Source organism: Carya illinoinensis, chromosome 5, assembly GCF_018687715.1.
Source record: "Carya illinoinensis cultivar Pawnee chromosome 5, C.illinoinensisPawnee_v1, whole genome shotgun sequence".
NCBI classification, from domain to species: Eukaryota; Viridiplantae; Streptophyta; class Magnoliopsida; order Fagales; family Juglandaceae; genus Carya; species Carya illinoinensis.
Window position 1 is genome coordinate 6728855 of NC_056756.1, and position 14214 is coordinate 6743068.

General features: G+C 33.2%; 2 protein-coding genes across 2 annotated transcripts; both read left to right on the forward strand.

The window, feature by feature from the left end:
* Positions 1–4895: 4895 nt before the first annotated feature.
* Positions 4896–6923, forward strand: LOC122310537 (allene oxide synthase 3-like). The gene has a single exon (XM_043124492.1). The coding sequence runs from the start codon at positions 5035–5037 to the stop codon at positions 6532–6534; it is 1500 nt and encodes a 499-aa protein (XP_042980426.1). The 5' UTR covers positions 4896–5034; the 3' UTR covers positions 6535–6923.
* Positions 6924–10417: 3494 nt separating this feature from the next.
* LOC122310538 (cold-regulated 413 plasma membrane protein 2-like) lies at positions 10418–13596 on the forward strand. The gene is made up of 4 exons (XM_043124493.1): positions 10418–10782; positions 12517–12624; positions 12733–12803; positions 13121–13596. Exons 1-4 carry the CDS (start codon positions 10604–10606, stop codon positions 13372–13374), a joined length of 612 nt encoding a protein of 203 aa, XP_042980427.1. The 5' UTR covers positions 10418–10603; the 3' UTR covers positions 13375–13596.
* Positions 13597–14214: the final 618 nt, after the last annotated feature.

The window sequence follows — 14214 nt, forward strand, 5'->3', positions numbered from 1 at the left end:
ATAAAATGGAAACTATAGGTACTGAAAGTTGAGACGATGGCCAGGAAGCTTCTGAAAATTATTATGCATCATAAAGTTTACTTGCATGCGATAAGCATGGAGTTGTACACATTTCTAGGTGGCTAATAGACTTGTCCTTGACGCTCGGGAAAGTTTGAGACAACCTACATGTCTTACACGGCACTCTTACATTAACTGTTCAATAAACAGTTATTTTCCGGGATCGTGGATTCATGCGATGGACTGTCTGTAAAGTGCTTTTGCTGTTTATTATCTCTATCCATCACCTTTAATTTTCAAAATTCCGGAATGCCGTTTTCATCTACACTTGGCCCCCCTCTCCCGGGAATAAAGCCTGAGTTTTGCCAGTAATCCTAGCATTTTTGAATAAGACAGTTTAAATTTTGTCGTATCCATCGCCATGTCATTAATGTTATGTATAAATTACAATAATTATCATTGAATATGTTGTACTTTTTGAGATGACTTTTTTCAAAAATAGTAGCTCCCGCTGGCTGCTACCAGCGGCAGACCTGGTGTTACCATAAAAAATAAAAAACAAATAGAGGACACGTTAAAAATGACTTCGTCATTTCAATATATCTCCTTTGTTTTGTGTCTTGATGTCTGAGTCAAAAGTAAATTAGATCACGGAATATATTTCGCCTGCGCAATTTTGACAGATAATGGTAAGGAAAGGAGCGTCTGCATTGATTCTGACTCAAAAATAATTGAGGTTTTTTTTTTTAATAAATATAATATAAATAATTAAAATATTTTTTTCTTTATTTAAAATTTTAAGATAGGTGAAAATTTTATATAATATCAGTTTGAAAATTTTGACTTTCATTCAAATTTGAACTCTGTATTCTATTTTATTTAATTGAATATTTTATCTGTTGGATCAATTAATTACGTAGAAGTTAATATTTCTTTATATTAGATTAAAATTTTAAAATAAACTATGATTTACATATTTTTGGTGAAGTTATACTGATGTACAGGTGGTTAGATAAAGAGTCTTTGAATATAGGGTTTGTGTCTTAAGTATGTGATGTGAACATGTGGAATAGTATCAGTACAACTTATTTTAAGACTTAGTCCACCTTGAGACCTATCAGTATATTAAAAAAGAATTTTTCTATATACAAGTACAGTCGCACATTAATCTATATATCAATATTGATTTATTCATACTTAAAATTTAAATTAATATTATTTTCAATAAAGTATACTTTTTGACCAATCACATCACATTAATACATAGATTAGTATAAAATTATACTTGCAACTATACTTTTCCATTAAAAAATGTGAAAGTATGTTGGGTTTAAGGAAAAAAAAGTAAGAAAAATTCCGTTGGTTGAGTATGAGTCACGCACTTCTAATTTGAAGGTATAGATTTTAGAGATAGATGCCTATTATATAAGTTTTACCGAGTGTTTAATGATGTTTTGAAAATTAAATAGACAATAATAAATATTTTTGAATTATTAATACGATGTATTATATTTCTCTCTAAAATAAAAACGCGACAAAAATTAAAGAAATCTTAATGTAGGAAGTAATAATAAAGTGCAGTTTCACACGATATATAATGTATTTAATTAGTGATCTAATAATTAAAATGTTAATGTTTGTCTTATTTTTCGTTTCGAGCTTCATGATTTAGAAGACTCGACACCCTTCCACATGCATAGTCCATCCGTTAACCATATGTAGTTCAAAACGTTGTGCAACTTGAGTTTCCAATAATGTGGATGTTTGGAGAATTAAATGAGATAAAAAATTTATGGACAGTAATAAAATAGATTGTGAATAGTAATGAGATAGTTTGAGATCATAAATATTTATTGAGTTTTGAGAAATGTGAGAAAAAAGATTAAATAAAAAATATTATAAAATTAAAATATTGTTAAAAAATATTTTTTTTTTTAAATTTGAAAAAATTGAATTATTTTTTATTTTAAAAAAGTTGTAAAGATTAGTTTAAAAGTATTTGTATCTGAATGATGTTTGGAAAAAAAAATGAAATGTGAGTGTAAGAAAATAAATTGAATGGAAAATAGAAAATAATCGAGAGGCCAACTTGCCTTCTTTTTCTGCTTCATTTGATTTAAATATTACATTAGGATTTTACAGAATATAGCTTTACAAAGCTAAATACAACTTCAGTTTTGAGATCTTCATGAATATTCTGTCTAAAATAAAATGAGATGAGATAAAAAATATTTCTAAACATTTCTTAATAATGAAACAAATTAATGAATTGATATTTATCACAAAAACATGTATTAATAGATGGGAAAGATTGAAGGTAACTAGCTACCAACTAGTACTATAGCTAATCCTTAAATATCACAAAAACATATATTAATAGCTAGAAAAGATTGAAGGTAACTAGCTACCAACTAGTACTATAGCTAATCCTCGTGAGCATTCTCATTCATACCCCTATAATAATATTCTCTCAAATTTGGCTACAAATCACACTTTTTATAATTTTTTTCATATTTAAAAAATTTACTGTATTTCATTCTATTTTATTAAAATCAATTTTTTCTATTATTTTTTTATTATTTTTTTCAGTCACTTCCCTTTATATATATTCTATTAAAATATAAATTTGGAATAAAATAAAATTAAAAGAATAAATATAAGTTTGGACACATCCTAAAATCAAAACTTAATTTAGGGAATGAAAATTGGATGTAGATGATTTTTTTTCGCTTTTCATGTTTGTCTCCTATAAGGTAGGCCAGGTACGTACGTAGTGCAATAATTCAACATCGATCATGATTCCATATTTTTATATCTATATGTAACATATTTTTTGCATGAGAATAATGCTTTTACATATCATGGATTATTTTAAGAAGTCTGTATACGCAAATATCAAAAGTAAAGGAACATTCATATCTTGCGTGTACAAGCAGAATAGATATTGTCGGGGTAAAACTTGCAGATTGATATGAGTCATCATTGGTTTGAGAAATTACGTGTAGGTCCCGACCATGGGGCTATATATATATTGGAAAAATATAATTACAAATACAATTATATACTAATTGGTACACTAATGTGATGTGATTGGTCAAAAAGTAAATTTTATTGAAAACAGTATTAATTTAAATTTTAAATATGAATAAATCAGTATTAGTATACAGATTAGTGTGCGACTGTGCTTGTATGTAACAAAACTCTATATACATAAGATTTATATGCCACGTACCCCCCATTTACCAAGCTTAGGATTTATTATATATATTAATAAAAATTTAAAAAAACAAATAATTTTGAAGTATAAGTATAAAAGATTTATTGGTTTAAAAAAGATAATATTCATTACCTTTTAATAATACACTCACATTAACTATTTATATAATTATATTTTCAAATAAAAGTATTTATATAAATTGATGTTATTTTTATAAGTTATTTTATAAGAATGCTCATCGATCACTTAAAACATATATAGTTATATAAATAGCTGTATGTCTATTATTTTCTATATATATACACACACACCGTATGCACTAAATTAAATATTTTGTCCCATTGACACGTCATAGTGGTAGATTGAGGATTTTAATTCTATATTTGAATTAGATAGTTCATGAATTTGCAACGAGATATACGTGATGATATGTTAATGACCAATTTAAAGTCTTATATATATAATATCGATTCAACATAAACAATTAATGTGGTGTATTGTCTATTTAATTAAATAGCTAGGGAAAGAGAATTAAAAATAACATATTGGGATTCTTAGGAAGATTTGACTAATTGGTTGAGGGGACTTGAGCTGATAATGTAATGTACTTATGCGTGTAACGTTTCAATAGAATGTCTAAACCACATGACATATATTTCAAAATGACTAATCAATAATACAATTAGTGTCCATTTAAAACCTTATAAAGAGTAAAAAAAATTTCTTTTCAAGCAATGTGGAATCTCATTCACTACCTACCCTTATTCATATCATATGGAATATCACAATCTCTCATTCTTAAATTCTCGATATCCTCGTCTAGCCTGTTCGTCGTAGGTAGCACGGCTCAAGTCTCACATTTTTAATTGGGATAGACTGATACTATTTATAACACCCTAATAGAAGATCTAAACCACATGATCTATATTCCAAATGAACTAATTAATGATATAATTGAAATCTCATTGTAACATTATAAAAAGTAAGAACTTTTTTTTCTTAAATAATGTGGGATTCCATTTACCACCTACATTTATCTTTTAACATATAGGATATCACAACGTGTATCATACAAGTAGCTGGTAGAGAACACTGTTCAAGTAATTAATGGGTTGGTGCACAGTAATTTATCAACAGCTAAATATTTGATTTAATTATAAGCTAATTTGCCAGGATATAGTAAATAATGAACTACGTACACCGAGATATCGATCGATCGGCCTGGCCGTTTGACAATACGGCACATTTTTTATTTCTATATTTCATTCATATGCAATATCATTATTTTAAATCCTACAAAATCTTGATATATCTCGTGACCAATATTCAAGTGCCCATGCGAGCGGAAGTAACATGTATAAGCCATCGGTAGTACGTACTCATGATCATGCAAAGTTATTGCCTTAATTTATTTCTTTATTTCCCATCTCCCCATGTCCTTCAAATTCAAATTATTATTGCCCTTATAGTATTTTAAATAGGAAAATTATTTATGTAAAGTTAGGGCATGTAATTAATTCCTTTTTAAAAAAGTAAACCTAGGACGTACTTTAAAAAATTCATTTTTTATAATCGAGAAACGTGACAACCTCTCGGTAAGTACTGGTCAAGCTTTTTCCTCGACCACGGCCTATAAATATTCCCGTGCGTCTTACACAAGGCAATATTGTAAATTTGCAGTACTAAAATTGCATGGGAACTCCTTGCCATCATTCAACATCAGTACCATTTTATTAGAACCAGCACCCTTTTCCGGTTTCCCTGCTTCCAACACCAAAACCGCAGTTCATTTCCAAAACTTCATAACCATATATAATATGGCTTCAAGCATTTCTTCATCATCTCCCTCCAATTATGATCAGCTTGATGAATCTCCCACGACAAGATTACTCCCGTTAAAGCCCATCCCCGGCCGCTATGGCCTTCCCATTCTTGGAGCTATCAGGGACCGCTATGACTACTTTTACCGCCAAGGTCGGGACAACTTCTTCCGAACCCGAATGCAAAAACTCAAATCCACAGTGTTTCGAACCAACATGCCTCCCGGACCCTTCATTGCTTCCAACCCTAAAGTCATAGCTCTCCTTGATGCCATTAGCTTTCCTGTCCTCTTTGACACCTCCAAAGTTGAAAAGCTGAACGTTCTTGACGGAACTTACATGCCCTCCACCTCCTTCACCGGCGGCTACCGTGTTTGTGCTTATCTCGACCCCTCCGAACCCGGCCACCCTGCTATCAAGCGTTGGTTTTTCTCCCTTCTCGCTGCTCGCCACAATAAATTCATCCCTCTTTTACGAAATTGCTTGTCAGAGCTTTTCATCAACCTCGAAGAAAAAGTATCGGACAAAGCAGCTGGCGGCAAGGCGGACTTCAACACTCTTAGTGACACCATGTCTTTCAACTTCGTGTTTAGGCTCTTCTGTAATCGAAGCCCTTCAGATACAAAGCTCGGACCAGATGACGGACCCAAGTTGTTTGATTTGTGGTTGTTTTTTCAACTTGCACCATTGATCACACTAGGTTTTCCAAAATGGTTTAACTTGCTCGAAGATTTATTGTTGCATACGATTCCGCTACCGGCATTTCTCGTTAAATCCAGCTACAAGAAGCTGTACGATGCTTTCTACGAGTCGACTGGGCCGATTTTGGATGAAGCAGTAAAGGGTTTTGGGATAAGTAAAGATAAAGCTTGCCATAACCTAGTTTTCATGGCGGGTTTCAATGCTTACGGCGGATCGAAGACCTTGTTCCCTGCATTGATCAAGTGGGTCGGATCGGCAGGAGAGAAATTGCACCGCCAGTTGGCTGATGAAATCAGGACCATCGTTAGGGACGAAGGTGGGGTCACTTTATCGGCGTTGGAAAAGATGTCTCTCACCAAATCAGTGGTATACGAAGCATTGAGGATTGAACCTCCTGTTCCGTTCCAATACGGTAAGGCAAAGGAGGATATGGTGGTCCACAGCCACGATGCTTCTTTTGAGATCAAGAAGGGAGAGATGATCTTCGGATATCAGCCATTCGCCACAAAAGATCCCAGGATTTTTGATGATCCGGAGGAGTTTGTGAGCCATAGGTTTGTAGGTGATGGAGAGAAGTTATTGAAGTACGTTTTCTGGTCAAACGGGCGTGAGATTGATGATCCAACGGCAGAGAACAAGCAGTGCCCGGGGAAGGATCTGGTGGTTCTAATGTCTAGGGTAATGCTGGTGGACCTTTTCCTTCGTTACGACACGTTCACGATCGAGGCCGGAACTTTGCTTCTGGGGTCATCGGTGACGTTCACGTCGTTGACCAAGGCAAGCAGCATTAATTGACCTTTGCCGATCAAGTACTATATATATAAAAAAAATCCTATACACAATACTACCATCCTATTTACATTCCACTAACTAAGATATAACATATTTATCACAATTGAATAAATATTTATGGTATTTTTTTTATCATCAATTAGTGATAAATACGTTACATCATATATAGTAAGATATAAGTGGAATAGTAGTGTGGCATATAGTATTACTCCTGCATGAGTTTGCATGGAGTTGAAGCTCCTTTGATGATCAGTCTACTTTAATTTCCATGGTTGTACTGCAAAGATTGTAATTTTAAGGTGGTCAGTTTCTGTAATTGGTTTGATTGTCGACAAAGCTTTCTTCGTTGGATAAGAAGTCGTTAAATAATTGAAGGCCTCTATAAATATTAATTTGATTTGCATATATATAGGGTTAATTTGTTTGTAAAATTCATGTCCTAGCTGGGAAGAACACGCCACACGATAAATCCCGATCGATCGAGTAATTAACAGACACACGTACAGCAAATGGCCTGCCTTCTAAACCTTTTCAATCTTCAAGCATATATGTATCAGTTTCAGTAGTTGGCACACTGCGTTGGAAGTTATCCAAAACCCACACAGAGCAGAGGCATGCATGCCAAATGACAAGAAAATTAAGAGGGCCTCGATCGATCGGTGTCATTACACATGTGAATAGTAAGTACAGTGGATGTACTAGGCATCTGCAAATTAGTACTATAGCAAATGCAATGAACACTCGGAAAAGAAATAGCCAGATGATCATTATACATAACTAACCAATCATCACCGAATCCTTTAATTCATGCTGATAAATCAGCATGATGATCATGACACCCTTTATTAATATACACAATACACATTGATCATGCAGTATTAATTAACTATATATATATATATATATATTAATAAGTAAAAAATTTAAAACACCGATCTTCACGATGGCTAGCTAACTAGCCATAAAATCACAGGCCTCTTTTTTTAAGAATGACTTTTCTTCATCCAATTAATGTCCCAACTAAGTTTGGGCAAAAGCTTATTCAACCAATATCGGCGGGCGGGGTGGGTGGGCAATAATATTAATTGTTACGACCTTTTTATATTTTAGATACATAATTTTCTAGCCTCCATCGTTAGTGGGGGTGGGTGGGCAATAATATTAATTGTTACGACCTTTTTATATTTTAGATAAATAATTTTCTAGCCTCCACGTTTTTAAGATTACGATAAAAAATATAATTTATAACTATAAGATTTATAATTTATAACTTAATGAATAAGTTCTATTATTAAAAATTTATTTACTATTTGATAACCATATGATTGAAGTGCTTTTAAACATATTATGTTTATTTGAAAATAAATTAAAAAAGTGATTTCTCAAGTAGAAATGACAATTATTTGAATTTTTAAAAATTATGATTATATTTTTAAAAATTTGAAAGTTATAATTATCTTAAAGTTGTATGGATATTTTCATTAATTAACAGTCTTTTTAAAATTTGAATTACTTTTCGCATTATCTGAAAAAACATATTTGTGAAAAAAGCGTCAAAATAGAGTTTTTCCTCAAATGTACTTTTTAACTTATTTGATGTTAAAAGTGATTTAATATGTAACGCTTAAACGACACAATTTTGACATTAAAGAACTTTGAATATTATTTAAACACGTTTTAATACTCCTACCGCAATCTCAAATAGGCCCTTAGTATACCATCTTCATGTTTGTAGCCAGTCTTTTCGATCCACGTGTGAAATATTACGAATGTTGCATTTGAGGGTGTTACATACGGCCTCATGGACTAGTATTAGGGGCCAGCGGTAAATTGTAATATATAAAACGTGTAAAATGCAATAAGTTAATTGCAGGCTGCGCACCTAAGACTTTATAAATGGGGTACTTTCACTTTGGAACAAAGTAATAGCCAGCGACGCTTCATCTTTAACACGTTTAATTAGGAGGCGTCTCAACTCACATCGTGATTAATGATGATATACATGAATCTGCCATTTTTATTTTTATTTTTTTTTAAATTTACACATTAAATATACTGATGATGATATATAAGAAGCTTACATAAAACAATATTGTTATTGTTATTCTTTTTAATTTTTATAAAAATACTGAGTCTCATAGTATATAACTTATGTGTCATTTATCGGACTTAAAAAATTCTTAAATCTTAAAAAGATAATGACTAATTTTCCTCGATCGCGATAAAAGAGTACCGGTCTTTGTTTATAAGAAAGGGGGAAAAAAAATTATCACCATATGATGAATGAGAAGTGTAATACTATTTATTATCTTCTTATTATTTTATGATGTGACATTAGATGTTAGACATTATTTATTATATTTTAATTTCAATCTTATAATCTAATACTATATTATAAAATGATTAGAAAAATAATAAAAAATAAAATGATGAATAGTTTTTTTCAACTGAGAAATAGTGGTTACCTAAGAAACCAATTACGATTTAAAAATATTATCGGTCATATAACTATCCAAGCCCAAGCTGATGACTTGACGTCCCTTTTTCCTGAGAGGCGGGGCCTTATCACTGGGCTTTTGAATCTATTGAGGCTCCTGAGAATTGATTGCAGCCCATCATCAAGTTTCGGCCCTCTGCAATATGGACCGTGCTCTACCACTTCAAACGGACTACGAAAGGAAGTAGAAACCAGAAAGAAAAATGAGGAAGAGGAAATTTAACGTCAATGAGGGAGAAGTGGGTGAAAAGGGGCAACGAGATATGCTAATTGTACATAGATGTTCTCGAATAAGACTTCCAATTTTTGTTCAATAACTAAAAACTATCTTCATTCTTCACCCATATTTTAGGGCCATTAAAAAGCTTGCAATTTCTGGTGAAATATGCATTAAATGAGGTTGATAAATTTGTCATGAATTTTCTTTTTTCTCCTCTCTTGATTGTGCATTGATCTCCACATCATTTTTATCGATGATGTGCTCTAATCTTAATTGGCTAAGTTATGTCTTCGGTGTTATTCTTTTGAAGAAATTAGAGAGTTCAAAGCAAGCTTATGCTCTATATACATCAACATGAGATAACATCATAAGATTTTGGTTATATTATGTTGGCCTTTAAGATAAGAATAATGATTAACATAACAGTTGGAACATTCGTATTTCCCATGAAATCAAGCCTTTGTATACAGTGCCCTCATGAAGTCTTTCACGTGGGCCGTAACCATTCTGAATGGGGTACATTCTTTATTGATGGATTGATTTACTCGGTATAGGTTTACATTCCTCTCTTAACTATAGGAATTAATGATTTAAAAAAGAGGGATAGGATGGTGACAAATGAAGAACAAGATATTACAGGAAGTTAGTCGGCACGGATTAGGTTGGGAACAGTCGGTTGGTTGGGCCCGACCATATTGGTTTCAGATGATAATTGGACCACACAAGCACGTGGAATGCATTGATTTGATCATCTTTTCCTATCATATCCCTAATTTCGTAATTATCCACAAAAAAATAAAGATATTAGTCAAACAAAAATATCCGAACACCCCATAATTAGTTGGATAACAAGAACCGACATGACTATAATATATAATATATATTTTCAACTTTTTTCTAATTTTTAAAATTCGCTAAAATTATGTCTTAAATAAAATTAGGATAGAGATACATTATACATACATGAATCATATAATATTTTTATGAAAATTATGTTAATATTTATATTTTAATATATAATAATAAAGTTTGAATTCGGGCTTAAGGTATGCGTCATTGTGCCATCTGTCCATGGGTCCGCAATTAAAGAAATCACCTAACGGACCCACGTGGCAGCCGACTGTGGATGCGTCCAAAGCTAATCCAGCGCTTACACAAAAATGATTGTAGCAAGGTGGCACCCCATCGGCAGAAGCTAGCAGACGCATGATTCTCGCGGTTACAAACACAAAGGGTCAAAGGGCTTTACAACAAGAAACGCGCCCTGCTGTCTCCTTCCCTATTCGATACATCCGGCGAGAGCGCGAGGCGCGCATACACAAACGCAGAAAGAAGGCAAGGTCTTTGATACGTTAATGGGGAAAAAGGGCTTCATAAGAATGAAAACGGATCGAGTAGATGCGAGTGAGCTGATAAGCTCTGATCTGAAACAGCTTGGATACACCGCCAAAAAGCTCGCTACCGATGCCATCAAGCTCGGCAGCCTAGGCTTCGGCACCACCTTCCTCGAATGGGTTGCTTCTTTCTCTGCAATGTATTTCCCTCTCTCTCTCTGCCTTCGTGAATACGTTCTTTAAGCAAGCATGCTACTTACTTTATGTGGATCTTCATGTGTATTATATATGAGATCTTCTTTCTGGCAAGTGCCCGCGTGCTTGTGCACCTTTCGATCTATGGTTGATTCAGTATACAATTGTTTAATTGTTGCCTTGATTTTAATGAGCTCATTTACGGTTTACTGTCACTTTATTTATGAGATGTATTGAACGGATCGTTCATTTAATATATTAGTAATAGTTAATAATATAATACAAATAATTCAATTTAATTATTATCATTAATTTAAACTTTTAGAATAAGTGAAAATTTTACACATTAGTAGAGGTTTTGGATTCAAATCTTCACTCAACACTATATCGTATTTAATTGAATATTTTATATGTTAGGCCTACTGTTTAAAAAGGAGTCTAGACCGTTTGGTCCAAATACGAGAAGAAGTGTTAAAAATCTAATGCAAATAATTAAATCTATCTCTTCCCATTTGCTTAAATTTTTATTACAGTTGCAACTTATTTTATGGAATTCGCACATGCTAGCTTTAAATTACTGTTATAGTTTAACGAGGTGTGCCCCTGATGAATTCTGAAGCTAACCGGATTAAATTTGGGGATTCTTACTTTGATTCCTAAAGACTCTCCCTGTTCTTCACTCTACTTCCCTTTTAGCAGCTCAAATGGTTTTGTTTTTTCTTTTGGGCTTAAATCTGTTTGGGCGTCTTCTCTTTGTTATAGTTCTTCTGCAGGTTTTGCCGGTCAGTGCCATTTCATACATTCTATGTTCCAAGATTCAAGAATTAATTAACCATGTTCATTTCCCCCCATTTTTATTCCACTTTTGATTAATCAAGAGTAATTAGTGTTTGTCATCGTTATAGGAGGCCAGGCCTAATACGTTCTATTGCCTGTCACGGCATTCAATGTTGCTAGAAAAATAAACTCTCTGTCCTTTGAGGTTGAATCTAATTTGTTACAAACGTAGTCTCCACTATATCACAATTCTGGTTAATGACCGTAAAAGATGTGCAGAAGTTTTGTTGATGGAATTATTGTCAAACTTTTAGCGTGATAAGGATTAACTTTGCAATTGCCGCGCCCTTGATGTAAATATCTATATTGGTGCATCTTCTGTATAGCCGTTCTAGTTACTTGCTTCAATCCTGTTATCATTCTGTACCATCAACAAGTTTAGTGACAAATAATGAAGCCAATGCCGCGAGATCACAGTGAATTACACAATTAGAGAGGACAATCTTGGGTCTGGTCCAAGAACAAAATTGAGGATGCTATATCATTAACAGGGCCAGATCCTATGCATGCCATTACCATATTTTACAAAAACATATAGATTCTTCTTTCCATTGAGATTTTCAAATTATATGCTACCTTGGCCATATAATCACCATGATAGAAAATCAAGCTGTAAGATTGCTTGAAGTTGAGAAAAGAAAAACTTTTGAAAACATTGAGCTCGATCAAATAGGTATACTAGCATTGCTCAGTTATGCATGCAAAGCCTTCCTTTTTCCTGATATATTCCATTATGCTTTCCTAGTCTATCATGTTTTTGTTTTCTTTTTTTCTTCTTTTGAACGAGTACTTTTGTTTTTATGTAATAAAGCTGTTCTATAGTACATACTTTGTTTGTCATTACTTTTTCTGGTCTGAGAATTCTGCAGACTAATTGATTAATTTCATGAGCATCACTGCAGTTACTTGTTGATTCTGGATCGAACAAATTGGAAAACAAACATCCTTACATCTCTGCTAATCCCATACATCTTCTTGAGTCTTCCTTCACTGCTGTTCAACATCTTCAGGTGATTAATCGTGCTACAGTACCTTCTTCTTGTATTTTTTTCTCAGACCTCAAACTTAATTGTACTTATGTGCGACGAAATTGTATGGTGCTTGTCTGCTTGATGCAGGGGAGAGATTGGTAAATGGATTGCCTTCATTGCTGTTGTGTTGCGCCTTTTCTTCCCACGCCGTTGCCCAGGTATAATATTAAGCTTTAGTCACAGTGCTGATCGATCACATTCATGCATTTTTGATAAATTAATAGTAAAATAAATGTAAATATTGTTTGGGGTTTGCAGACTGAAACCTAACCTGCGAACTTTTCATTTATAAATTGCAATATAAAACGAGCTAGAGGCCACTTTCAATTTTCTTTGTTGTGCACCATTTGTTCATTCACACACCATTTACAACGGGTCAATCTGCAATCACTTCTTGCAAGACTCTTCTGCTGATTGCCATGATGTGCAACAAAATAATTAATTAGTGCAGTCTAATGTTTTTTGGCAACTGCAGATTGGCTGGAACTTCCAGGGGCTTTGATACTTTTGATCGTCGTGGCTCCTAGTTTAATTGCAGACACTGTAAAGGACGACTGGATTGGGGTGGTGATATGTCTTGCAATAGCATGCTATTTGCTGCAAGAACACATCCGCGCATCGGGTGGTTTCAGGAATTCTTTCACAAGAGCCAATGGCATCTCAAACACAGTGGGGTTAATCCTTCTGCTGGTCTATCCGGTCTGGGCACTTGTACTTGACTTCATATAGGCGCACTCTTGGCAGCATATTTTGTGAACCATCTTCGTTGTATCATTTGTTCTCAAAGATCAACAAATTCATTTCATTTGAATTGATATGTTGCTAAGATATTTTAATAGAAACTGTGTTTCATTGTGTCTGAATGTATTTTATTCTGGTTATTTAGTTTATTGCTTTATTTGTTTAGATTATTGTATACATTGGTTATTTTATTAAGTTGTTCTTTATGCTTGGGATGGTTTTTATTGAATGTGTAAGTTTCAGGTGTCCTGTTTGTTACCATGGTATTTCCTCCGCCATAAGTGAGTACAATCAATAAACTTTGGATACCGTATTTTTCTCTAAAATATATATATATATATATATATATTTATATATATGTTTGAATGTTTAAAAGGGTCGGCATAATTTTTATGTTCTTCCATCCTCATTGGGCGACATGCTTGAATTCCTACAGGTGCACTTGAGGTAGTAGCACCCTTGTTACCATTCTAAAATTTAAGTATTTTGGGAATAGGTATTAATTTAAAATAATAATGGGATATTTTTAAAAACTATTTATTATTCTTTACTCATCCAGCAGACCAAAATTCACTCATCACAAGGTGCCATACGTCCTTTAAATATTGGCAAGATAAGAAAAATTCATCTGTTTCAAAGCCAATTTACATTCGATTACATTATGAACAACAACTAAATCCCCATGTAGAAGCATACCCTAATCAAATTACCTCCTTCTTTACTACATGTCCATGCATAATGGCAAAGAAGTGAAGTTAGTGATCAGGGTCTAACAAATTTCATTGGGCCTTTCGAGTTTCAAGCAGAGAACAAAAATGTACGCCGAGA

Bases quoted from the DNA above. Each gene is read 5' to 3' on its own strand.
- LOC122310537 (XM_043124492.1), top strand. From the start codon at position 5,035: ATGGCTTCAAGCATTTCTTCATCATCTCCCTCCAATTATGATCAGCTT.
- LOC122310538 (XM_043124493.1), top strand. From the start codon at position 10,604: ATGGGGAAAAAGGGCTTCATAAGAATGAAAACGGATCGAGTAGATGCG. The intron at 10,783-12,516 runs GTATTTCCCTCT...GCATCACTGCAG, and splicing joins GTTGCTTCTTTCTCTGCAAT to TTACTTGTTGATTCTGGATC. The intron at 12,804-13,120 runs GTATAATATTAA...TGGCAACTGCAG, and splicing joins CTTCCCACGCCGTTGCCCAG to ATTGGCTGGAACTTCCAGGG.